Consider the following 25,020-nt stretch of genomic DNA (forward strand, 5'->3'; position numbering starts at 1 on the left):
GTGTTTATCCACCTCCAATTAAAAACTTGTCTGAGATAGAATTTAATGAAGAAGAAACCTCTATTTTAAGTCAAGGCCCTAATTTCAATTGGCCAAGTTCAAATAAAAGTTATGATTTAATCACCACATTAGCTGAAACAGAAACAGCAATACAGAATCTACCTGTAGACTTACAGAATGACATAAGGTATGAAGCTAAGAAGAAAATTCCTATTTTATTAAAAGGTTTACAATCACTTCGAGGCACCAACAAGGCGGTTAATAACTTGAAACAAAAAATCAAACGAAATAACTTAATTATCACAAAAGCAGATAAAGGAGGAACAGTTGTGGCCCTAGATAGAAATGTTTATATTGAAAAAACAGAAACATTTTTTAATAACAATTCGTTTAGTACAGTTGATAAAGACCCGGCATCACGTATTCAGAGGGATCTTAAAAAACTATTAAAAAGCATGTCTTTCTTGTTTAATGAACATGATGTGCAAACATTAATAAATATGAACCCTAGACTCCCGACTGCGAGAGCACTACCGAAATTACATAAACAGGGAGAACCGATTAGACCTATCATAAATTTCAAAAATAGCCCCATTTATAAAACTTCTAGATTTATACATAATTTCTTATCAGGTAAATACGTATTTCATTGTAAAACACCTATCAAAAACTCAGTGGATTTTTGCAATCAAGTTAAAGATTTTAAACTTGGATCATCTCACACGACATGTTCGTTTGACATAACCAACATGTATACAAACATTCCAATAGAAGACACTATCAGAATCATTAAGAAGAATTTAACGAAGAACAAATTAGTAAGCATACCAGAAATTGAAGATTTTATTAATGTTTTAAAATTCGTGTTAAATCAAAATTATTTTACGTTTAATAATAAAATTTACCGACAAAAAGGACTCTCAATGGGAGCCCCAGCATCAGGAATATTGGCTAATATATACTTAGACTATTTGGAACACACGAAAATTATTAATCAAATAGAGGGTTTGGATTTTTGGACACGTTATGTGGACGATGTTTACGCTATAATAGATAACAGACTCACCGATAGCAATAAAGTTTTAAATATATTGAATAATTTGGATTCCATTATAAAATTCACTTTAGAAGAAGAAGTTGAAAAATCACAGAATTTTCTGGACATAGTCACAACAAGAGAAGAAAAAGGATTTTCTTTCAAAATACACAGAAAATCCACTTTCACACTGACCACTATCAAGAACAACTCGTTACACCCTGAGGCACAGAAAAGATCAGCATATTATAGTTACGTTAACAGAGCGTTTAGTATTCCTTTATCCAAATCTGAAAGGAATAAAGAACTGTTGTTTATCCGACAACAAGCCCTCTTGAATGGTTTCAACAATAACATGATTGATAAAATAATTAATAAATTTTCGGAGAAGCAACAATCTAAATTAGCAGTCGAACCTAGTAAAACTGAAAAATATATCAAGTTCACATATAATAATCCAAACATTCATGTAATAACAAATTTATTTAAGAGAAAAAATTTCAAAATTGCATTTTCCACCAATAACAACATGAAACATAGTATTTTCAACCACGATACAATAAATCTCTCGGAAAAAGATAAATTTTTTGATTCCGGAATATATAAACTCACATGCTTTGAATGTAAGAATACATACATAGGACAATCTGGCCGCAATTTTAAAGTTAGATATTTGGAACATGTGAATGCTGAAAAACATAGAAGATTCTCAGCAATGGGATCACACATGACTGCCACAGGTCATAAATTTACCAACATAGAACAAGACCTGACCATCATAAAAAAGTTAAAAAAGGGCAGCTTAATGAACACATATGAAGACCTGTACATTCATCTAGACCAACTTGTAAAGAAAAATGATAACCTTAATGAGGCTGTAGAATATAAGAATCCATTATATTATCAAATTCTAGTATATTTGAAAATGCTTGAGAAGGATCACGAAAAAAGAATTGGAATTTCTCCACCTACAGATAGCCCTACAACTTGTTCCTCCTCAGTTGAAGCTATAGGTGACAGCAAGGAAGTTCTTGACACACCTATATCCCCCGCTCCTCCACCTCCTCAGGTTCAAGAGCAAGGAAGATTGCATCATCAATATTACACCCGGCGCAAACTGTGAAAGAATGACAGGAGTTACTGTTCCAAAGGAAAGCAGGCTTAATAAGATTTGACAACTAGGAATTAGTTATATTTTCTTCTACATTAATAATAAGAGCCGCACTGTGATATCAGGATTTCTTCGTTTCGATAATTACTTATAAATTGTATAATTTTTAATTTATAAATTTATCTTTTTTCATGAATTATTAAGAAAAGAATATTTATTAGGACAATTTCTCTATGGAATATTGTACAAGTGTTTCCTTGACGACTGCTTTCTATTGTAGAAATAATTTATATATTTTCTCTTGAGTTATTTGTTTGTTTTAATCTTGTCAATCTTATGTTAATTTTAAGGACACTTCCTCTAAAGCATTACTTTGTCAATTTTATATATTTTTCATCTAAACAGTGTTATGTGGCTGAAGATGTTGATAATATACGAAACATGTGCCCCTTTTGACCATTAAAAATTGCCTTAAGCAATCATTGTATCAACTAGGTGGAAAATAAATTAAATACTTAATTGTGAATCTATTGAAGTGCGATACGGACCATGAAGCTGATTTTATGTAAATAGAATGGAGGCGATAACTTGCACTCCTACACAACGTTTTTGTCTAAAAACCTATGTGGCGCTAGGCCGATAATACAGGGGCTAATCCCAATCTATGGAGGTGACTAGTCAGCAAAATAAGTTTAAGACTTTAAGAAGGAAGAGAAAAACGGTTACGAAAACATAGTCACCTCAAATTCACAATGAAGGGGAATTCGAGAGGGTGAAGCATTCTCTATCCCTGCATTATAGTAAAAGAGATTTGAAGTTTTTACATGCACAGAAAGGACATTTACTTTTCAAAGGAAAAGGTTACATATTAAAGGCTTCGAACCCTCCCCGAGAGTTAAACTGCTGAGCTAGCAAGAAATGAAGATGTTAACAGGCCATTACCTTGTAGATGAACTGCTGCTTGAAGAAAGAGGCGCTTCCCGCCCCCTGCTACATATTCACACACTGTGAAAGATGTTACTGAGGTGGCGTGGAGACAAGAAAATCAGCAGTTTATATACCCTCGTGGAACATTCGAGACCTTTCAGGAATGAGAAGACACACCCTTTCGCTTTATTGGCTAACACCAAAAGTTACCCACAACATGAACAAGAAACCTAGGATTGGAGGAAAATTAATTTAGAAAATTCGGGATTGGCTGAATTCAAAACTGGCGGAAACAGAGATCAATATTGCCAACCCAAAACTGAAAGAAAGAAATTTAACAACGAACAAACTTATGGATACAAGGTTTCTTTAAATAAAAAAAAAAAAAAAAAAAAAAAAAAAACCAGTCCCGTCACTTCGCACCAGAGTGCACAATCGTAGTCTTTTCTCTGTAGAGACATCTAGAAGAGAATGTCCACCCTTCTTGATACAGGGCAAAACAAACACAATTCGAAATAGACACAGTTCAGAACACTTCAAAATTACCAAATTTACAGTAGAGACATCTTCCGAGAAACCGTTGAGTTAATACAGTTTGTTAAAGTTCAGGCTTTCTCCTGTAGAGGAGTTTCAACGGGCGCAATATTTAAATTAGCGGCGTGGAGGTGTACCGCCCGGTACAATTATTATTATTATTATTATTATTATTATTATTATTATTATTATTAACACTACTCAACAAGGTTTTCATAACAAGGACAATAATAACTATTTTAATGTAATTTGTGTTCACTGATCATGGATATGGCATTGAAAAAGTTCCTACATGTCACAGTTTTTAAACTTACAATTTGTAGTTGGCAAAACATATAAAAATGTGTAAAAACTAACTTTGAAATATGTTCTTTCCTTCAGTGTAGTTCTTTTACAGAATTATATATCATTTCTGTTCAGTTAAGGTACCATAAGAAAGAGCTTTTACTTTTGAAGGTTGAATGAGTGTTACCCTTCACAGTGATTTAATTTTTTATTACGATTATTACGCGGCTGCACGGACTGTATGTCACATCCAGCTCTAAAAGATTAAAGGAAGGAAAACAGGGTTACTGTTATATTGTCAGCCAAGAAATAAACAGTTTCAGATTCAGAACCTTAACACTTTGGGCTTTAAGCCCCTAATTTTACAATTTTATGAAAGGAAGAGATGTTATTTAATGAGGGAACTGAAATCCCCTAATTCAAGAGCACTAGCTCCCTAAATCACAATATCTAGCCTCCCAGAGGCACACTTTACAGTTACAAAACTTGGAAAAGAGCTAATAGGCTCTCAGTTTCTTACTGTCTACTTAAGGCAACGTCAACTTACAAACACTGGCCTCTCAAGGCACAACTTGTGATGTGAAAACTGATTTATACAGGGGTATTTAATACCCAACCTACGGGAGCCTTCATAGAAAAGGAACAGGTTAAATAACTGGCCCAAACACAAAATGAATGAAGGCACACTGCGCTCCAATATAATGAACTAAAAAAAAAACCCTTAAAGGGCCCTAGGCCGAAGAAAACGGGATAATCCCAAGCTACTGAGGTGACTCGTATAGAAATTGCTTTAACACATTACATAAGGAAAAACAGTTACAAAACGTAGTCACTTCAAACCAAGATGAAGGGGAGCTCGAGAGGGTAAAGCACTCTCTATGCCCGATTTTCAGTTAAAGTTATATGAAGATTTACAAAATTTTACATGTTTAAGAGATAGGTTACATAATAAAAAGGTTTCGGACTTTCCCCAAGGGTTAAACTGCTGAGCTAGCAAGAAAATAAAGATCTTAAACGGCCATTACCTTTGTGAAGAGCTGCTGCCCGAAGGAAGATGCGCTACCTGCCCCCTGCTACACTTCCATACACTAGGCTAGATGTTGTTCAAGTGGCCCAGAGACAGGAAAATCAGCAGTTTTTATATTCTCGGGGAAGATTCGAGACCTTTCATGAATAATTAAGACACACCCACAGGCGTTTATTGGGTAGCTTACAGTTACACATCCGAACCGAAGAAGAAAGACACGATTGGTCAAAAATTAATTACAGAAATTCTGGATTGGCTAAGTTCAAAACTGGCAGAAAGAAAAGATTTATATTGCCAACCCACCAATGAAAGAACGAAATTTAGTAAAGAACAAACTTATGAATATAAAATTTCTTCAAATAAAGTTCTTCCACTTTGCACCAGGGTGCATGGTCATAGTTTTTTGTAGAGACATCTATCAGAGAATGTCCACACTTCTTGATGCAATAGAAAACAAAACAAGTTGAACTCCACACAGTACTGACAACTTCGTAATTACAAAATTTACGGTAGTGACATCTTCTGAGCAAACTTAATACAGTTGTTAAAGTTCAGAGTTTCTCCTGTAGAGGAGTACTTTAAGGTGGAAAATTCAAATGTGCGGCGTAGAGGTGTACCAACCGGTACACTTACGTTCAAGTTGAACTTAAATCTCAACTTTATTCCAGATTCTGGCAGAAATGAGTCCTACTTAATAGCGTTATACTTCATAAAGTCTAACTACATGAAGCTGAAGTGCTACTTTTGTGACGAAATAAGTTGAACTTTGTCAAGTCAAGGAGACCCTTGATTTATTTTGCATCTTAACCTATAAAATGGATGAAGATTTTGAGGAAGTCTCAGAAGAAATCCGTGCTCCTAAGCAATACTTGCAAAATGTTATGGACCCATTTGAAATATTACAGTGAAGTGGAATTCAAAAGGAGGTTCCTGTGATGGCATTTCATATTTGCCCATACCTCTCGCATTTGTTTGGCCTATCTCTATAATAAATTACAACCAAGTTAGTGCTAGGTATTATAATACTTATATAAATCTTTGCTTCTGTAATAGTATTTTTATCCTTATAAGAACATTACTTACATTTTCTGCAGTATGTATTGAGGAATTGAATTCTTCAGCAATACTTAACCAAGCATCTTTGCTTAGAAGATACCACAACTCTCTTATTCCCTACCAGCTAATGTACCTGTACTTCACTATGGTATTCTACATTGTATATGGATTTCTACAAGAATTTTATTAAATAGCATGTCTCTTAGCATTACCGCAGAAACGCCATGGGAGGACCCCATACGTTCTTTCCTGTGTAAGGTGCGAGTTGTGATGACAATGGCAGGCTTACTTGCCTACTGCCATTCACAATCGAGTTGGGAAGTTTCATTATAATGGCGGGCCCCCTTGCCTACTGCCGGTCAGAATCAATTTGGAGAGTTTTTGTTACAATGGCAGGCCCCCTTTCCTACTTCTGGACACATTACAGATGAGATTTCACTATAACGGCAGGCACCTTTCCTATTGCCAATCAAAATTGAGTTATGCTGTTTTCATTATAATGACAGGCCCCACTTCCTAATGCCAGTCAGCTTACTGTAAGTTACACTCCAGTTGGTAAGTTTTGATTATAATACCAGGCCACTTTGCCTAATGCCAATCACATTTTAATGTGTAAATTTGTTTAGAATGGCAGGCACAAATTCCTTCTGACGGAGACAATCGGGTAGGGGAGATTCGAACAAAATTGCATACTCCCTTGCCTTCTGCTAGTCAAACCGAGAAGGGAATTATTAAAATGGTAGGCCCTCCTCACTAATGCCAGATACACAGGAGTTGGAGGAGGACAAAATTCCTACTGCCAGTCAAAGTAGATGTGGGGAGAATTACAACAGGGGATGTCCTCCTGCTGACAGTCACTATCAATTTGTAAATTATTAATAATGACAGACACCCACTTTCTAGATCGCTCCAAACCGACTTGATTTTATATGTAGATGACGGATAAACATGGGCTCGTTTCTAAGTGCAGACCTTCATTTCTAGATTTACTGCTCCTAAACAGTTCATCATATGGACAAACGGTGTAAGCCATCTGATGTCCCTTTTATCGTTGTACATATTTGGTCCTAAAACATTTTTTCGTATCTCCTATATTTATGGGTTCAATTGAGTTAGAAAATTTGAATGGGGTGAAATTCCAGTACGTTTTTAACAGTTTATATTATTTTTCGCATACTTGTGTGGAAGTTAGAATAATGAAATTTAGCTCCCGTATGGCCTGCATCGGTTGTGTCGGTGTGTGTGCCGGTATTCATAGTCAGCAATTTATTTCTCTAATAATGACGACTTAACAAAGCTGTACTTATTCGTGAAGTCGACTTAAACATTTCTCGTATTCATAGTCTTTGACAATATTGTGACCAACAGCCACACGAACAGAGTTTTATATTTATAAAAATATAGGAGACCTTATATTTGCTATTACCCTCGTAGTTTGTCCGTTATTGGACATCATAAATTTTCCAGCTAACTCATTCGTGGTTGCCAGCGTTTTGCCCCAGTGTGATAAGTTGGGCTCATCAGTTGGTAAATAGTTGGTAGGTGTGTAGGTTGGTAGTTGTGCTATTTGATTCACCAGTTTGATGTACAAATACAATGTGATGAACTTGAGGAATGTTCTGTTGGTTGTCTGTATTCCATTTGCATTTGGCTTTACAATTAAAAACAAACAGGTCTATTGATGGCGTAGTCTAAAAATATCCACCATAACCACATTTAAATCATATATACTGAACCCATGACCTTTGTGCCCTAAGAATATTATGCATAAATTGTCAATTTAATAAGAAGTTTGATTCTTGATAGCATGGAATTGACACGTGGCAAGGGGGTGATTACCTTTGTTCCCACGCTGTGGGATACGTGACATCAGTCGCACGTGTCAACGGCGGAAGAATCTTAAGTCATTTTGTGAACTATTTCAAAGCGCGTGTATATGGTGTGCCCAAGCCAAGTCGAAAATATAGTGCCTATCAGAGGAGGTCATTTATCCAATTAATTGAACATGTCTAAATTTTAAATGTCCACGAACACTACCGCCAGAAATGCAGCGAGTATGTAGTCACCTTCAGAACTCTTGTAATTACAGTTTAGTTAAATCAGAAAAGTTACAGAAATTTTCTTGGCGGCAAAGGGAGATGCCCGAAGAGAGGGGGTAACTGCTATAAATATGAATGGACGCCATGACAAAGTCTCCTTCTCCTGCATTTTGTGTTATGATGCGGATGACAAAGGGTTGAGCTGCTCTGTGAAATCAAATGACAAAAGTAGACTAAGTTCAACCGCAGATTCTAGCCATTGTGGCTGGGGTCTTGACTCCATGTGGAGATAGTTTTCTCGAGTGGAAATAGTTGTACCAGATAGGACGGTCAAAGTACTGAATAAAATTTGGAGTGGATGAAGAAAGTAAGTCGTGTGCGGCAATAATTACAGTCTACCGTGTGCGTCCAACAAAAACAAGTGAAGGGTATTTTTTTTATTTTTTTAATGCTTTATTTCCAGGAAACCTGAAGTAATATAATGATCTGTAAAGCCAGAAATGTAAAAATGGCTAAATAAAAATGCCAGGGTCGCTGGTGAGCCCAATGATGACCAATGGCGTAACATAAGGTATGTGACTTACCATCTTACTACCTATTATATCTTGTTTCATGATCTCTTGTTTGTCCAACCCTTGTCCCGTTTCCCTACGGGGTCGGGTATGAGGTGAGATGAATTTGTCTTGGCGGTTTTTTATGACCGGATGCCCTTCCTGACGTCAACCTCATCAGAGGAGTTAATGAGAGATGAAATGAATGACGTGATATATGATAGTAGGGAGAGGGTGAAACCCGGTGCCGGCACATAGCCTACTCCTGTCGAATAGCACCAAGGGGTCTGCTCAAGGCTTAACGTCCCCATCCGACGGACGAATCACCATCAACAGCGTCATATGCCCTCACTCCATATGAGCACTGCGGAGAGGTTTGGAATTTAATCCAGGCTTTTGGCACGCAATCTAGTGATTAGAAATTGTATACCACCACCTCCCCTACCCTGCCGGCCAACATTCTGATGGTGAAAATTTTTTCGACCAACGGGACTCGAACCGGCTAACCTCGGTGTTAGACCGTTTTTAGACTTCAGCGCCTTAACGATCATGGCCACCAGGCGGGCTTGTTTCATGATCTCTAAAATGTGTAATTGAATGGGGTATATACGACGCAGTGGTCACCCCTATGTGGTTTTTGTAAATGTTAGAATACGACCAAAAGAGTCATTTGTTTATTTTCCACTTGGATAAATTTTTGAAGTCTGGCGAGTGCCGTATGATGATGTAATAAGTTATTAAATAGGGTTTCGAAGTGATATCATGTCCAATGTAGATCGTCATTTCCGTGTGTTTACTGCCTATATTTTGTGATGTCAAATTAAGATGTTCATTCGACATAAAATTTTTCTGTCTGAAATTTTGATGTAAATAATATAAGAAATCCATAGTTACCCATTTTCAATCGAGTGGAAGCGCGCTGTCGGGTGAGAGTATAGTGTGATGAATTTGGTCACGGAGTGAAACGTTTTTCTAGGCTCATTTAAACTGTGTCTGACTGACAATAAAAAGATCTAGTAGAATTTTTCAGTCATTTTCGTGAAAATCCAGTTATTAAAAATACGATATCATTTTATGCGAAGTTATTCATTATTAATGCGTTGTGCGTTTTAGGCGTTGTGGATTCTAGTAAGGATTTTATTCCAGTTCTTTTGTCGGTGATAGTCGTGAGTTGGGAAACAGAGGTTAGTTTTGTCGTGTGAGTCGAGATGAGATTTGTGAATCAGGTTAGAGACCTGTCAATGAAGCCGGGACTTGCTGAAGCCCGAGGAAGATTTTATAATGTTGGGAAAGGAAAGCAATATACAAGGAATCCGCGCTGGTATTAATTTGCGACGTGTATAATAATTGTGGGCATTTTGAAGTATAATCTATGTGCATTTGTTGGTTAGAATATCGTATTTGTTTAATTATGTCGGCAGAGTTTAAAAGGGAGCATTCTGAGAAGCCAGTCAGGTAGAACGAACCGGGTGTTTTACATCACTGCCAAGCGGGTTGGGGGTGAAATGCCGGCAGCTGATAGGGGAACACAGAGGGGATATAACGGGACACGCGTGGAATTGAGATTGTATTTCTCGGCCGGGGAGAACGTTAAATGTTGGATTTAGTTTAAATTTTCATCCGGTAATAACCTGAGTGATATTAGATACTGTAAAATTTGTTTAATTGGGGACGTAATGTGCATTTGATACCACGGACTTAGAATATAATGACCAAGATTAGCCAAATTCAGGGTTGTCCAAAATATAGATCGATGGTAGTGATGGTTGTTCGTCTGTTGAGGGGTGTGCAAACTTTATAAAATGTTATGACGAGATATGACATTGTAATTATATGGCGAGTTGCTTTTGGTTTGTACATAGATTATTAGGGTATCCAAGTGTTAATAATGGCTAGGGTTAGATTAGATTTAAAGTGTGAGGTCATGAAACAGGATATATAAACTGGACATGAATGATGTAATATTCTTTTCCAGCCAATATAGAGCGTTCCAACCTTAAATTGCAGTACAGCGTAGATGGAGCGCGCTGTTGCGAAATCGACTCGTGAAGATCACGCTCGAGTGTGACTCAAACTGGGCGTCACAGTTCCACATTTTTCGTTTGTAATTTTGTAATTGTAAGTTCATTCATTCATACATGAATGTTTGTAGGATGGTAAAATAAATACAACATATCTTAATCACTGGCGTTGCTCTCAGACATTGGACGTACACCTTCTATCATTTCTGCAAGGCCTGATGCTCCCGCTTTGGATGAACCGCATTCGGGAGATGAACTTGAACTTGAGGATGATCTGGACGATGAAGAAAGTCGTATTAAAAACTTTCCATTGTCGATATCGTCCTGTAATTCGTCTGCTTTCCACAAATATCATTCATTTTTCTTTACTTCGTTCACATAATTTGCCCAATTGTCTTGTGTTTTTATGGCATAAAAATGTTAGTTCAGCATTTGGAACAAAACCATGTTCATTACCCGCGTGGACTAAGGCAAATCACGGTCCTCGGCTTTTCGGTGGCCTAAGTCCCGAACTCACCCCTTCAATGACGGCCTGCCGTGCACTTTTCACTGTCGTATCCTTCCATTATTTTGTCACTGTGTAAATCTGTGTAAATTATAGCTTTATTTTGTGCAATCAAACGTTTTATCTCCCTGAGATATCTGTGCCTCCAATTAATAATTTCATCGGTTTCAATGAAAGCTGCTTTATTACCCCGTCTTAAATAACGGAAGCCTATATTATGTAAGAAGTGATGCAACGTAGTTTTGGAAAATCATGGCCAAGAATCTTCTCCATTTACCCGTCTCAAAATCACGTTCAATGTCGGTGTTATGTTAGCAAACAAAAGAGAGTGAACCACCCGACGCACTCCACTTCGCACAATTTCATCATATTTAATTTTCCTTGCATTTTTCTGCTGTCCTTTTCTTTTTGTTTTTTGCGGGAGTTCGCAAAGGATCATGTATGTGTTCCTTACTTATAGCATAGATTGTTCTTTCGGAACAACCTGTAGCTTTAGCTGTTTCACTGACTGCGCTGCTCATATTCATAGTCTTTAAAAAATAATCCAGGACACTCATTATAATATTGCGTTCTTTTCCCCTGAGTTTACCTGCGGAACGTTTCTTTTAATTTGACAATCCATTGTACATCCTGCTGCACTTTTTCTTCGAACTAAGAACCTCCCGCACGAGAACGAGCACGAACTGATAACTACAGAGACTACACAAACACAACAAACACAATCCACTTGTCCTCAAGAACTATACATTTATCACTGATCGAGTCCGGCTCCATGGCTAAATGGTCAGCGTGCTGGCCTTTTGTCCAGAGGGCCCCAAGTTCGATTCCCGGCCGGGTCGTGGACTTTAACCTACATTGGTTAAGTCCAATGGCTCGGGGGCTGGGTGTGTGTGCCGTCTTCAGCATTAGAATTCATCACAGGTAGGGCCCCATTCTTATAGACGCGCAGGTCGCCCATACGGCGTCAACTCGAAAGACCTGCACTCGGCTTCTTCGGAGGCCACATGCCATTAAATATTATATATATCACTGATCTTTATTTAATCAATCTTATAATACTGATTAAATGAACACCACTGCACACGGCTGTCAGTATATTTAAAAGCTCAGCCAGCCGAGTCACTCGTGAAACGTAAACAAACGAGACGTTCTCCCTGTCATAAATTAAGAGATAATGAAATAAGGACTTGAGGTGTGATTTAAAAATAACTTCCATATCTGAAGACCGTTTGCTTTGCTTTAACCACGCCATGATCCTTCTGCACTCTTTCTTCGAAATTAGATCTCCATGCACGAGCACGAACTTACGAACCACACAAACGAAATACACTTTCCCTCAAGAATTGTACATATGTCACTGATATGTATTTAATCACTATTATACATACTACTGACGAAATGAGCACTGCAATGCATGCGACTGTCTGGAAATGTTAAAAGCGCATGTTTGGGAGATCACTACGGGTGCTTCAGCCAGACAGCCAGCCGAGTCACACTCGAAACCAAAATTCAAGGAGATATTCTTCCTGTCACAAATTAAGACCTAAGCAAGATAAGAACTTCGGGATTGTTTTAAAAACTTCCATATCTGAAGACCATTTGCCTCGCTTTGACTCCCCATGCAAATTCAATAGGAAAGACGCTGGCCAGCGACTGACTTTTTCGTGCCTGCATATAAAATTCCCTGAACATGACTGAAAATAAACGCACATACTGCATTTTGTTATCATTTAAATTTAAAAATAAACTTATCTACATCGAGCTGAAATGTTTCTTTACCAGCAGTGAAAAAATTAGGAAAATAATGAATATAACATAGGAGTTACGAAATGATAAGTTCTATGCATTGAAGATTTTGCATTTGACGAAACTTTCCATTATATTACCATTTTTACTCTAAATTTTTTTTTTTTACATTTATCTGTTAACGGCAGCAAATGCGCCTTGAAATTCTGTACATAACACGATATTCACCCATTTTAACCTATAACATTCTGATTTACGGATATTTGGCAAACCCGCTGCATTAGAGTAGGACAGCGCTACCCGCAAAACGTGGGAGAAGGAAAGAGACGGAATTATCCCATTACTGCTGTACTGCAATTTAAGGTTGAAACGCTCTGTAGGAATAAGCAGATAAACAATACAGGATGTTAAATTTGTGAGAACACAATTGCGTAGGAATTTGTGAAGAAACCAGAGTCCGCGGAGATAGAATTTGTTGTCCTTTAAGATATCATTAAATCATGTAAATTTATTTAATTATTAAATTCAGTGAAACCGCATTTTGAAATAACTTTAAATCAAGCGAATAACTTGGAGATGCATTCTGGAAATCTTAGTTTGTTTTCTGGGGGATGTGTAAATATTAACGTAACGATTAAGGGGACATATCGGAAGGTAATGGATTTTACTGCCACAAAGTTTGTGAGCATTGCTATTGTTGTATTATTTAACTTTGATTGAGCAGTGAATGTGCTGGGGATAGTAAAGTGGAAACTCTGGTCATCAACTGATGTAACTTAATTGTGTTTAGCCTTCAGCTTAGAAACTTGGATGGTCAGGGGGTCATCAACCTCAGTGACTTAGATTAGGGCCATATGCCACTGTACCATCATTTTCCTTGCGGTCATCATCCACAATGACTTTAAAGTAACTTAGAAGTTTAGATGTCGATCCATGACATAGACGCAGGTCACATCGATTCAATTAAGGGTCCATGTCGTATAACCACTGTGTGGCACACACCGATTGGACTGCCTTAATTATACCCAGAGTCCAGAGTTCGTGTTATGAGGGCTGGACCATAACAAATCACTATGATGATACATGTGGTCTCACATGGAAGCCGAATTTACGGATTTCCAGACTTTTCTTTCTTTAATAAAAAGAAAAAAATGAGACAATGGTTTCTAGTAGGAATGCCCATCAGGCAGTTACGTCAAAGGCTCACACCAGTGTTCTAACCTTCTATGCAATAAAAATGATTGTGGTGTCCAGTGGACACGATTAATTTCAATGATACAGTTGACAAATCAGAACGCTTCAGAATTTTATGAATAAATAGGAATCTTTTAAACAGACGTTTCATTTAGTAGATAGATTAGTATTACTGAACCCTACCTTTACCTCAGCAAGTGACGAAGAACCCGGTACGACCCAAGAGACAGATCTCGTGAACTTTGCTGATAGGTAAGAAAGGTAGGTATCCCTCAATATGGACCAAAAGGGTTCAATACCAAGCAAGTTGGCTGTGCGGTTAGGGGTACGAAGCTGTGAGCTTGCATTCAGGAGATAGTGGGTTCAAGCCCCTACTGTTGGCAGTTCTGAATATGATTTTGTGTGGTTTCCCATTTTCACACCAGGCAAATGCTGGCACTTGACCTTAATTAAGGCCACAGACGCTTCCTTTCCACTCCTAGCCCTTTCCTATCCCATCATCGCCATAAGACCTGTCTGTGTTGGTGTGACGTAAAGCAGATTGTAAAAAGAAAAAAAAGTTTCTTTATCTCAAACCACTCAGGATTGCATGTAAAAGTAATGAACCAACCCGGCCTGCCAAAATGTACCTTCTGACCTGTGGGTAAGATACCCATTATGTTTTCAACGGTCTCTGCTATCAGACATTTTGCAATTAACATACTCTGTTGGCCGAAACTAAAGGGTGTGTGTAATAAACATGTAGTTTTGGCTCTAGATTTTGGAAAGCCGTGCAGTGTAAAATTATTACAGAAGCTACCGGCATCTTTTGATACTTTGGTACTCTGTGTATTTATTAAATCACGTACAGGCTTGCCTCCTTTTCTATATCTCCACTGTTGAAGAGCACTTCGGAGATGGCGATCGCATCCTTCAACACGTTCAAGCACCTGTTCATAATGCACAGCCTTTGGCGGAGTGGTTACACGACAAAATCCCTGTCATGGACTGGCCGGCACAGAGACCCGACCTGAATCCTATAGAACACCTTTGGGATGTTTTGGAACGCCGACTTCGTGACAGGCCTCACCGACCGACATCGCTACCTCTCCCCAATGCAGCGCTCCGTGAAGAATGGCTTGCCATTCTCCAAGCAAACTTCCAGGACTTGATCGAACGCATGCCTGCTAGAGTGGAAGCTGTCATCAAGGATAAGGGTGGGCCAACACCATATTGAATTCCAGCATTACCGATGGAGAACGCTCCAACTTGTACGTCATGTTCAGCCAGGTGTCCGGATACTTTTGATCACATAGTGTATCTTGAGACCTCAAAAAACTTAATAATAAGAGAGCTCATCAGCTCTGAATAACTTACATGAGGAGCTCAGAAGCTCAGGATAAATAACAGATGAGAACAAAAGCTCAGTACCCTCACATTCTCAAGGGGAGGAAACTCCCCTGTTAAATTACTTAGTCAAAATATTTCAAATTTTTCCAGGTCCAAACATGAAAATAGCAAGAATGATTGCTGGTACAAACAGGTGGGAACAATGACAGGAGTGTACTCAGAATGAAGAGATAAAGGCTAAGTTAGGAATGAACTTGATGGATGAAGCTGTAGGCTGTCCATCTTTAACTGCACGTACGGTACAAGCTCAACGGCTGCATGACCGGGAATGACTCGGGTAAGGTGGCCTGGAGCGGATAGGCATCAGCTAGACAGCACTGTACGATCAGCGTTGCCAGTCTGCGCTCGGAGATAAGCGACTTTCGACCATATGTCGCTTCGCCATTCCCATATCTGATGACAGCACAGTTTTCCTCACCCGCCTAATTTGGTGGCCACGGCAATAGATTATCTTGTGAAAATATGTACAAATTTTCAGATTGTTTGTAGTGTTTAGAGTACTGAAGTGATAACTAAGTTCAAGCTGTGTGTTACATGTTAACCTAGTGAGTCAGTGTGGCACCTAAAAATCACTGTGCTGCATCATAATACCTGCAGCGGGGGCTGGGAGGGAACATGTTAATTAAGGCAAGGAATTTATTTTACTATAAATGAAACTCTTCCATTGCAGCCAGCTCAGAAATCTTGATAGCCTTTATTACACTTTCAGAATATTTCAGAGATATTTGCTCATTATTGTGCTACAAGATTGTTTTTTCATTTTCATTTTCATTTTTTAACAATATATTTTGATGTGACTGTGGCCTATTGGCTTTACTTTCATCTTGACTAAGTTTGAACAAGTGGTTCCGTAGATGTTTTTAATTCATTTGTTTCCTACGTTTAAAGCATTTCACTAATCTCTTCTGCAGTGTTCAGCGAGATGATTCATTTTTGTACAAGCACTGTAGTTATCACTTCCTTGTTCCAGGAATATCCAGCTCTGCAGATTCCTAGTGTGACCCCAACACTCTTCTTAACTCCTGGTGGGGAGAAATTTATTGACCTAATGAACAAACTTTCAAGTCTTGCCCTAGAGATCAAAGTTAAGAACATGATAAACTGCAAACCAGGTTTGTATTATTTAATTACTGTATATTTGCGTATAGTCGTGCTCTTACTTTTGAACTGACAGTTCTCTGGTGGGCAGTTGGTGTCGGCTACTTGCCTGCGAGTGTAAACAGCTGATATACTTGGTGTTTGGCAGTATGTTTATAGTGTGAAGAGATGTGTTTACAAACATCACCATGCTTATAAATCACACGTCTGTTAATAAAACTATGTGTGAAATTACCATTAAAGCTTCACATATTGCAGGATATTCTTTTTTCCAGATATGGCTGAATGTCTGAACCCCTCCATAACTATAAATTCCTTTCTGTCAAATTTTGACTCTTGCTTCAATGGTGATCGTTGTTTTAATGGGCAAAATAACATGAGTAATCTAACTTGACCTCAAGTAATAATAATAATTGTACCGGATGGTACACCCCCACACCGCTAATTCAAACTTTGCGCCAGTTGAAACTCCTCTACTGGAGGAAGTCTGAACTTTATCTACTGCGTAAATTTTCAAGTTTCTCAGAAGATGTCACTACTTGGAACTTTTGAAGTTTCTGAACTGAGTCGTTTTCGATGTATTTTTGTTTTGCCTGTAGTAAGAAGTGTGGACATTCTCTTCCAGATGGCACTACTGAAGAAATACAATTATGCACCCTAGTGCGAAGTGAAAGAACTATGTTTTTGAAGAAATTTTGTGTTTATAAGTTTGTTCTTTGTTAAATTTCTCTCAGTTATTGTTTATGTTGGCAATATTAACCCCTTCCTTCCGCCAGGTTTGAATTTAGCCAATCCCGAATTTCTTTAATTAATTTATGACCAATCAGGTGTATCTTCTTCAACTTGGATATGTTGCTTAACCCTAACCAATAAAATTCTTGTGGGAGGGTGTTCTCATTCCTGAAACGCCTCGAACTTTCCGCGAGAGTATATAAACTGCTGATTTTCGGGTCTCCTGGCCACTTCAGTAACATCTTTCAGTGTGTAAAGTACGTAGCAGGGGGCGGGAAGCGCCTCTTTCTTCGGGCAGCAGTTCAACCACAAGGTAATGGCCTTTTAATAACTTCTTTTCTTGCTAGCTCAGCAGTTTAACTCTCGGGGCAGGTCCGAAGCCTTTTACCATGTAACTTTCCCTTAAAATGTAAAGACACTCGGTATCAATTCTATCTGTTTAAACTATAAATTGGGATAGAGAGTGCTTAACCCTCTCGCTCCCACTCATATTGCTTTGAGGTGAACTTATTTTTTCAACCGTTTCTTCCAGTCTAGCGTAATGTAAATTGTCTTCTCATATAAGTCACCTCTTTAGTATGGGATTAGCCCTTGCATTAACGGCCTAGTGCCAAGTAGGTTTTAAACAAAATGTATTAGGAGTGCAGCTTCGCCTCCTTTCAAATTGGTATTGTCGAGGCCATGTAATATTTCTGTTTCTTTACTTGATAGGCCTCAGTAGGTTGGGTATTTTTACCCCTGTTTTCATGTCCTTGGAGGACAACTTGAATGTGGAGTTTGGTGTGGCCTTTGATAGGCTTAAATTTTTAGAGCGAGTTGCTCTTTCTTGAAAATTGAGTTGTTGTATGCCTCGAGGAGGCTTTACCGTGTAAAGAGGAGTAAGTGCTCCTAGGCATGATTGGGGTCTTCTGCCCTTTTGTTGAATTCTGTATATCGTAAGGTTGGGCTTATAGCTCAAGAATTGTGTGTCTGGCTCTCGGAGCCCAAATCCTGTAATCATTGTAATTGTACATTTTCGAATTGTGTTTCGGCTACTGAGTACCTGTTCTATTTGTTATTTCTTAATCTTTAAAAGAAAATATAACCTTGTTAAATTTTATCTTAAATTTAATTTCGTATGTTGGGACCTGTTCACTCCCGCACCTTCTTTCACCTCTGCCGTTCCACAGATACCTCGGAACAACAATAACAATAATAATAATAATAATAATAATAATAATAATAATAATAATAATAATAATAATAATAATAATAGTAATAATAATAATAATAATAATAATAATATGGTAGGTTGTCAGGGTCCTTCAACTTAAATCACTACTCAGACAGGTAGTGTGTTTTACTATCCGCTAAAAATTATTGCTTACAGTTATTTAAAAGGTAATTTATGTTTGAGTTTTCCACTCGACACAGTTCTTACGCGTGATTGTAACACAAGCACCTAACCTGATGTTGCATCGAACTTCTGTTCTCCAACATGGTCTACAAAGCAGTGTCATTCCAGACTTGTTCGCTTCACAACTGGCAAGTCCCGTTACACATAGCTGTCTGATAGACTTACTCCTGATGAATGACTTGTCCTGGGCTCGCAAACTTCTCACAACTGTTTGTTCCCTTGGCTTGGTGCACACAAGACTGGCTCACTAGAGACCAAGAGACTGACTTGGTCTTCACGGATTTGTTCTTTATGTAGGCCCTCTGAAGATTCTCATATTTTCCACTTGCAGATCATTCTTCAAGAGATAAGAATTTCATATTGGTCCGTATTGAACTGAGATTACAATAAATTAAGTATATATTTTGGTTCCTCCTATTCAATACCAGAATATTTATGTGAGTTACATCACATATCATTTATAAATGGTACCGGTTTCGACTCCAGATCTGGGTCATCATCAGCCAATAGTTCAAAAAAATGCAAGATACAGAAAAACACAAAATCAATGCAGAGACACATAAGAAGAAGCAAAAGACATAAAATTAATAGTTAAAAATTGTTACGGGGTTATCCGTGGAGCAGAAGGAGGTTAAGGAAGGTGCTGGGTTGAATGGGTCTATTTACAATATCAAGAATTGAATTAAAATTGTAAAAGGTTATATTTTTCTTTTAGAACTTCAAACTTAACAATCTTCCACTGAGTGAACACAATAATATCAGGTACAATAACAATCTTGAAACAAGTCAAGGAAAATACAAAATTAGTGAATCCTACAGGTCCTGGGCTTCAAGCCCCTCGCTTTACAATTCTTGAGCTCCCAGCTCAAATTTACAAAAGATCACAAATTTATTCAAGGGCAGAAATTCCCTAATTCAAAGAGCACTTGCTCCTAAAATTACAATATTTAGCCTTCCAGAGGCACTCTTTACAATTACAAAACTAGAAAAAGAGCTAACAGGCTCTCGGCTCCATACTGCCTACTCAAGGCAACATTACATCAATCTCTGGTCTCTCAAACCACCATTTACAAATGGAACTTATTTTTTACAGGGGTATTAAATACCCAACCTACTGGGCCTTCGTGGAATAAGAATAACAGGTTAAATTAATGGCCCGAACACAAAATGAATGGAGGCGTATTTTTGCACTCCTAGATATGAACACTAAAAAACCTAAGGGGCTCTAGGCCGATGAAACAGGGGCTATTCCCAAACTATTGAGGTGACTCGTATAGGAATTACTTTACCACATTACAGAATGAAAAACAGTTATAAAACGTAGTCACCTCAAACCAAGATGAAGGGGAGCTCTTGGGGGGTAATTTACTCTCTATCCCCAATTTACAGTTAGACTTTCGAAGATTTTACATTAGCCAAAAGAAAAGTTACATTTTAGAAAAGTACAGTTACATAACTAGGGACTCGGACCTTTCACTCGGATTAAACTGCCGAGGTAGCAAGGATAAAGTTATATGGCCATTACCTTGTAGATGTTCTAGCTGCCAACGAAAGAGGCCACCCGCCTCCTGCTTAATACACACAGATTGACGACAATCAATTGGCCAAAAAATGTGAAAAGCCACAGTTTATAAACCCTCAGGGAAGGTTCGAGATCATTCAAGTCCAAACTAGCCACACCCTGTCAATTTTATTGCTTTAGATCAAAAGTAACTCTCAAAATCGAACAAGAAGCCTGTGATAGGTTGAAAATTAATTACAGAAAATTTTCATTTGCCAGATTCAAAACTGGCAGAAAGGAAAAGGAAATATTGCCAACCCAAAAATAAATGAACATCAATCAGTTACAAAAACCTAGAAATACGAAACTTCTTTAAATTGAAAGTTCTTTCACTTTGCACCAGGGTGCATAATAGTTTTTTGGTAGTGTCATCTGTGGAGAAATGTCCAAACTTCGTGATGTGTAGCGAACAAAACTAGGAGAAATTCAGTCAGTTTAGGAAACTTCACAATAACAAAATTACTCAATATTTTAGTGGTGACATCTTCTGATTAAAGTTCCAAGTTGGTGTAGTTTCAATTTCACTGTTTTACCAATAGAGGAGTTCATTTAGGCGCTAATTTTGAATGCGCGGCGTTGAGGTGTACCTCCCGGTACAAAAATAATTGTGGTGAAAGTTCACAAGGAGCTGTATATCATATCAATATGATGTGTGGGCTGGGGCGTCTTCAAAATCTTGATGTGAAGATAAACAAATGATAAATCTTACAAAACATGTGAAAGATACATAAATCTGAGTCATTAAAACTTCAAAATACATATAATTATTTGTCTTGCTGTGAGGGAAATTGAAGTCAAACACCAAAGTGAGGAGTGATATAAAATGCAGGTTTCAGCAACAAATAAGAATCATATTTGACATTCGAGGCTATCTTTAAGATCTATGTCCAAGTAATTCTTGAGATAGTGAGGTGTTCACATGAAGGTCATATTTTACTGGAAATTGGTTGTTGTTTGTCCCAGTCTGGTGCGGAAACAGAAAGACCAAATGAGAATAAGAAGAGCCAAATTACGTGTGGAGTAAAATTAAGGCAAGGGAAGGAACGAGGAAAATAATGTATAACTCGCCTTGCGCAGCGTGGAATGCTTGACATGTAGAGTGGGACTGAATTAGGAGATATGTTAGAGAGCAGAAATGGAAAGGGAGTGAGGGATGGGGAAGAGGAGAGGAGCGGCTTTTACGCTTCTCCTCAATAATGTTGACCCTCAGATTAAGTTTACTCTCAAATCTGAAACCAACAAAACTACAAATTTTGTAGATTTGACTATTAAGAGATACTCTTCTTCTTTATTCTACAAAGTTTTCAGAAAACCCACACAAACAGCGTCTACTATCCAACAAGATTCTTCGCACCCACAAGCACACAAACTTGCAACTTACAATAGTTTAGTTTTCCGTGCTTTTAATATACCGATGTCTAAGAAAGACGTAAAAATCAAATTGAATACTATCTGTGCAATTGCTAAATTCAATTGCTACAAATTTTTTTTCATGGATCGGATAATGAGAATAATAAAACACGCCCCAAGACCACTTTAACGAAAGAAAAATTCAACTCTCTCATTTTCCATTTTTACTTTTAATAAGGATGTTTACAAAATCACCAACATCTTCAAAAAGAACAACGTATAAATAGTTATTAGTACCAATAACAGGAATGTAGATATTTTACACAACTCTACTTCAGTTAACAAATCTAATGTTTTTTCAAAATCTGGGGCTTACAGATTTAAATGTATCAACTGCAGTTCTTCGTACGTGGGGCAGACCGGGTGAAGTTTTACTGTTAGATACTCGGAACTTGTTAACGCTTTAAACTATAATAGGTTCTCGGCAATAGGACAACATACACGATTCCAAACGTAGTTTCACCAAAATAGAACAGGACATGAAAATCTTCTAAATAATAGACAAAGGTTCTCTCCTTAATGCAATCGAAAATTGTTTCATACATCTTGACCAGTACTTTAATTCTAATTTTAAATTAAACGATATCTCAGAGAAATCAAATATTCTCTTTGACTTTCTCATCTTTATTTTTAAATGTATTAAGCCTAAACTGGGGTTCGATTTTCGACACTATGCATAGTATCTACCCACATCATTTACACCTACTACCTCATCCTTCTGCCCCGCCTTTGTCTCACCCTCCCCTCCTCTCCCCACCCCCTCCCTCACTCTTTTCTTTTCCGCTCTCTTGCATATCTCCTAGTTCAGTCCCACTCTGCATGTCAAGCATTCCATCACGCTGTGCAGGGTATGTTATACATTATTTTTTTCGTTCCTTCCCTTGCCTTAAATTCTACTCCACACCTAATTTGGCTCTTATTCTCATTTGGTCTTTCTGATTCCGCAACGAACTGGGACTAACAACAACCATTGTCCAGTGAAATATGACCTTCACATGAACACCTCACTATCTCAAGAATTACTTGGACATAGATCTTACAGATACTGTCAAATGTCAACTATGATTCTTATTTGTTGCTGAAACCTGCATTTTATATCACTCACCACTGTGGTGTTTGACTTCAGTTTTCCTCGTAGCCAGACAAATAGTTATATGTATTTTAAAGTTTTAATGACTCAGATTCATGTAACTTTCACATGTTTTGTAAGATTTATCATTAATCGTTTATCTGCACATCAAGATTTTAAAGACTTTTAATGCCCCAGCCCACGCATCATATTGATATGATATACAGCTCCATGTGAACTTTCATCACAATTATTTTTAATTACTAATTTTATGCCTTTTGCTTCTTATGTGGCTGTGCATTGATTTTGTGTGTGTGTGTGTGTGTCTCTATCATTTTTTGAACTATTGGCTGATGATGACCCAGATCTGGAGTCAAAACCGATACCATTTGTAAACGATATGTGATGTAACTCGCATAAATATTCTTGTATTGAATAGGTGGAACCAAAATATGTACTTAATTTATTTAGATCATTCTTCTTCATTAATCAGCATCCAGCTTCTTCTTGGAACTTTATTATTGTGAACCTCAACAATTTGCTGGTGCTATTGTTTTCCGTGATCTTGGTCCATCTATATTACCATTGTTCCTCTAGTATTGTCATCTGCCAGTCCTGCCCACTCTCATCTTTCAATCTCACAATTAATTAAAAGTGATGGGAAATGACAGATCTTGAGAAAACTTTTCTATCCTCTTTGTACCCAGCACAAATTTCATATTCAGTCAGTGAGATTATTACCAGCTACTGTGGAAAAAAAAAAGAGCCACATAATGTCCTTGCTTTTGCTTTTACTATTGTGGTTATATATTGCTATGTTGGCTGGTATTGCTAATGAAGTTCAACTTGACGTGCTAGTTTTGTATACAATTTGTTAATATTTTTAGGTATGACTATGTTATCTCGACCATCCAGCTTGAAAAAAGATGAAGTTGAAACCTGTACTAAAGTTCTGGAATCTCTGACTCTGTATCATAAACAGAGATTTGAAGATTGCCGACATCAAAGGGAGAAGACGGTTACAGACTTCAAGAGTAATCTGTAAGTAGTTAATTTGTAGAATTTAAAGGTGTTTAGATGTACTGTATCTTCATTTTCAATGGTTACCATTTTATGTACATAAGATAGAACAAATACGAAAAACTTTTCCACTGGTGATTATTGAATATCAACAGTGTATTAAAGGGTGTATAAAACACCAGACAACAAAAATTGGGGCTCATCAAAGTATCAGCGCATTATTGCAAATCACACACTCTTTATAAAACAAATGTCAGCTGACGCCTTATATTTTGGATCAGTGGGTTATTAAAACATTTTTTTTTTTTTCTGGCTACCTTCTTGTACCTGGCTACCTAAATCGTCAGATAAAACGGCCGTGATCGTGGTTCAGAACGGACCAAAAATTGTCCATATTCAGGCTCTTAGGACCTACGCTAAACATCAGTAAACTAGTTTACTTGACAGAAATGACAAGATGAAGTCAACTGGGCGAGTTGGCCGTGCGGTTAGGGGCGTGCGGCTGTGAGCTTGCATCTGGGAGATAGTGGGTTCAAATCCCATTGTCGGCAGCCCTGAAGTTTGTTTTCCGAGGTTTCCCATTTTCACACCAGGCAGTTGCTGGGGCTTTACCTTAATTAAAGCCACGACCACTTCCTTCCAACTCCTAAGCCTTTCCTATCCCATCGTCGCCATAAGACCTATTTGTGTCGGTGCAACGTAAAGTCACTAGCTTAAAAAAAAAAAAAAATTGAAGTCACACATATATATTACAGTAGAACCTCGATAATTCGAAGTCGGTTAATTCAAAATCCCACCTAATTCGAAGAAGAAAGGTTTAAACTGTGAATCGAGGTGATTGCATGTATTAATGGATCTTAGAATACTTTGTGACGCGGCAAGTGTTTACATTTTCTGAAGTACGAGAGAAGTGCCATGGCGGGAAATCGTACAAGGATAGTGTCATAGAAAAGTTCGATTTTAAGGGCATCGGGTACTTTCTGTGTAAATACAAGGCATCTAAAATGCATACAGTAGAGTAATGCAATTAATAAAGCACTTGCACATGGGAGCAGCATAGATTTCTCCTTGTCTTTGAATCGTGCTTTTTTTCCTTTCTTTTGTTGCGTGAGGTTATGTTTAGCAGTGAGATATCAGAGTGCATTATTTGAATACTGTAAATGCACCTTCTTGGATACATTTTGGAAATAGTTCTTTTTTCATGGCATTTGAAAGGTATAAAATGTGAATCAAGGTTAACTGCATGCAGTAACGTGTCTTAGAATATTTTGTAATGCGGCAAGGGTTGGTACTTCTGAATTGCGAATTGGCGG

The 25,020-nt window shown here is 37.7% G+C and overlaps 1 protein-coding gene across 2 annotated transcripts in view; it reads left to right on the forward strand.

Annotated features, from left to right (window-relative positions):
* Positions 1 to 25,020, forward strand: part of LOC136874436 (HAUS augmin-like complex subunit 6) — a 333,441-nt gene that overhangs the window by 50,599 nt on the left and 257,822 nt on the right. For both annotated transcript variants that reach the window (XM_068227904.1, XM_068227905.1), the window contains exons 3-4: positions 16,392 to 16,533; positions 23,575 to 23,728. In XM_068227904.1, coding sequence (XP_068084005.1) covers positions 16,392 to 16,533; positions 23,575 to 23,728 — 296 coding nt within the window. The remainder of the gene's footprint in view (positions 1 to 16,391; positions 16,534 to 23,574; positions 23,729 to 25,020) is intronic.

Source organism: Anabrus simplex, chromosome 5 (assembly GCF_040414725.1).
Source record: "Anabrus simplex isolate iqAnaSimp1 chromosome 5, ASM4041472v1, whole genome shotgun sequence".
Lineage (NCBI taxonomy): Eukaryota > Metazoa > Arthropoda > Insecta > Orthoptera > Tettigoniidae > Anabrus > Anabrus simplex.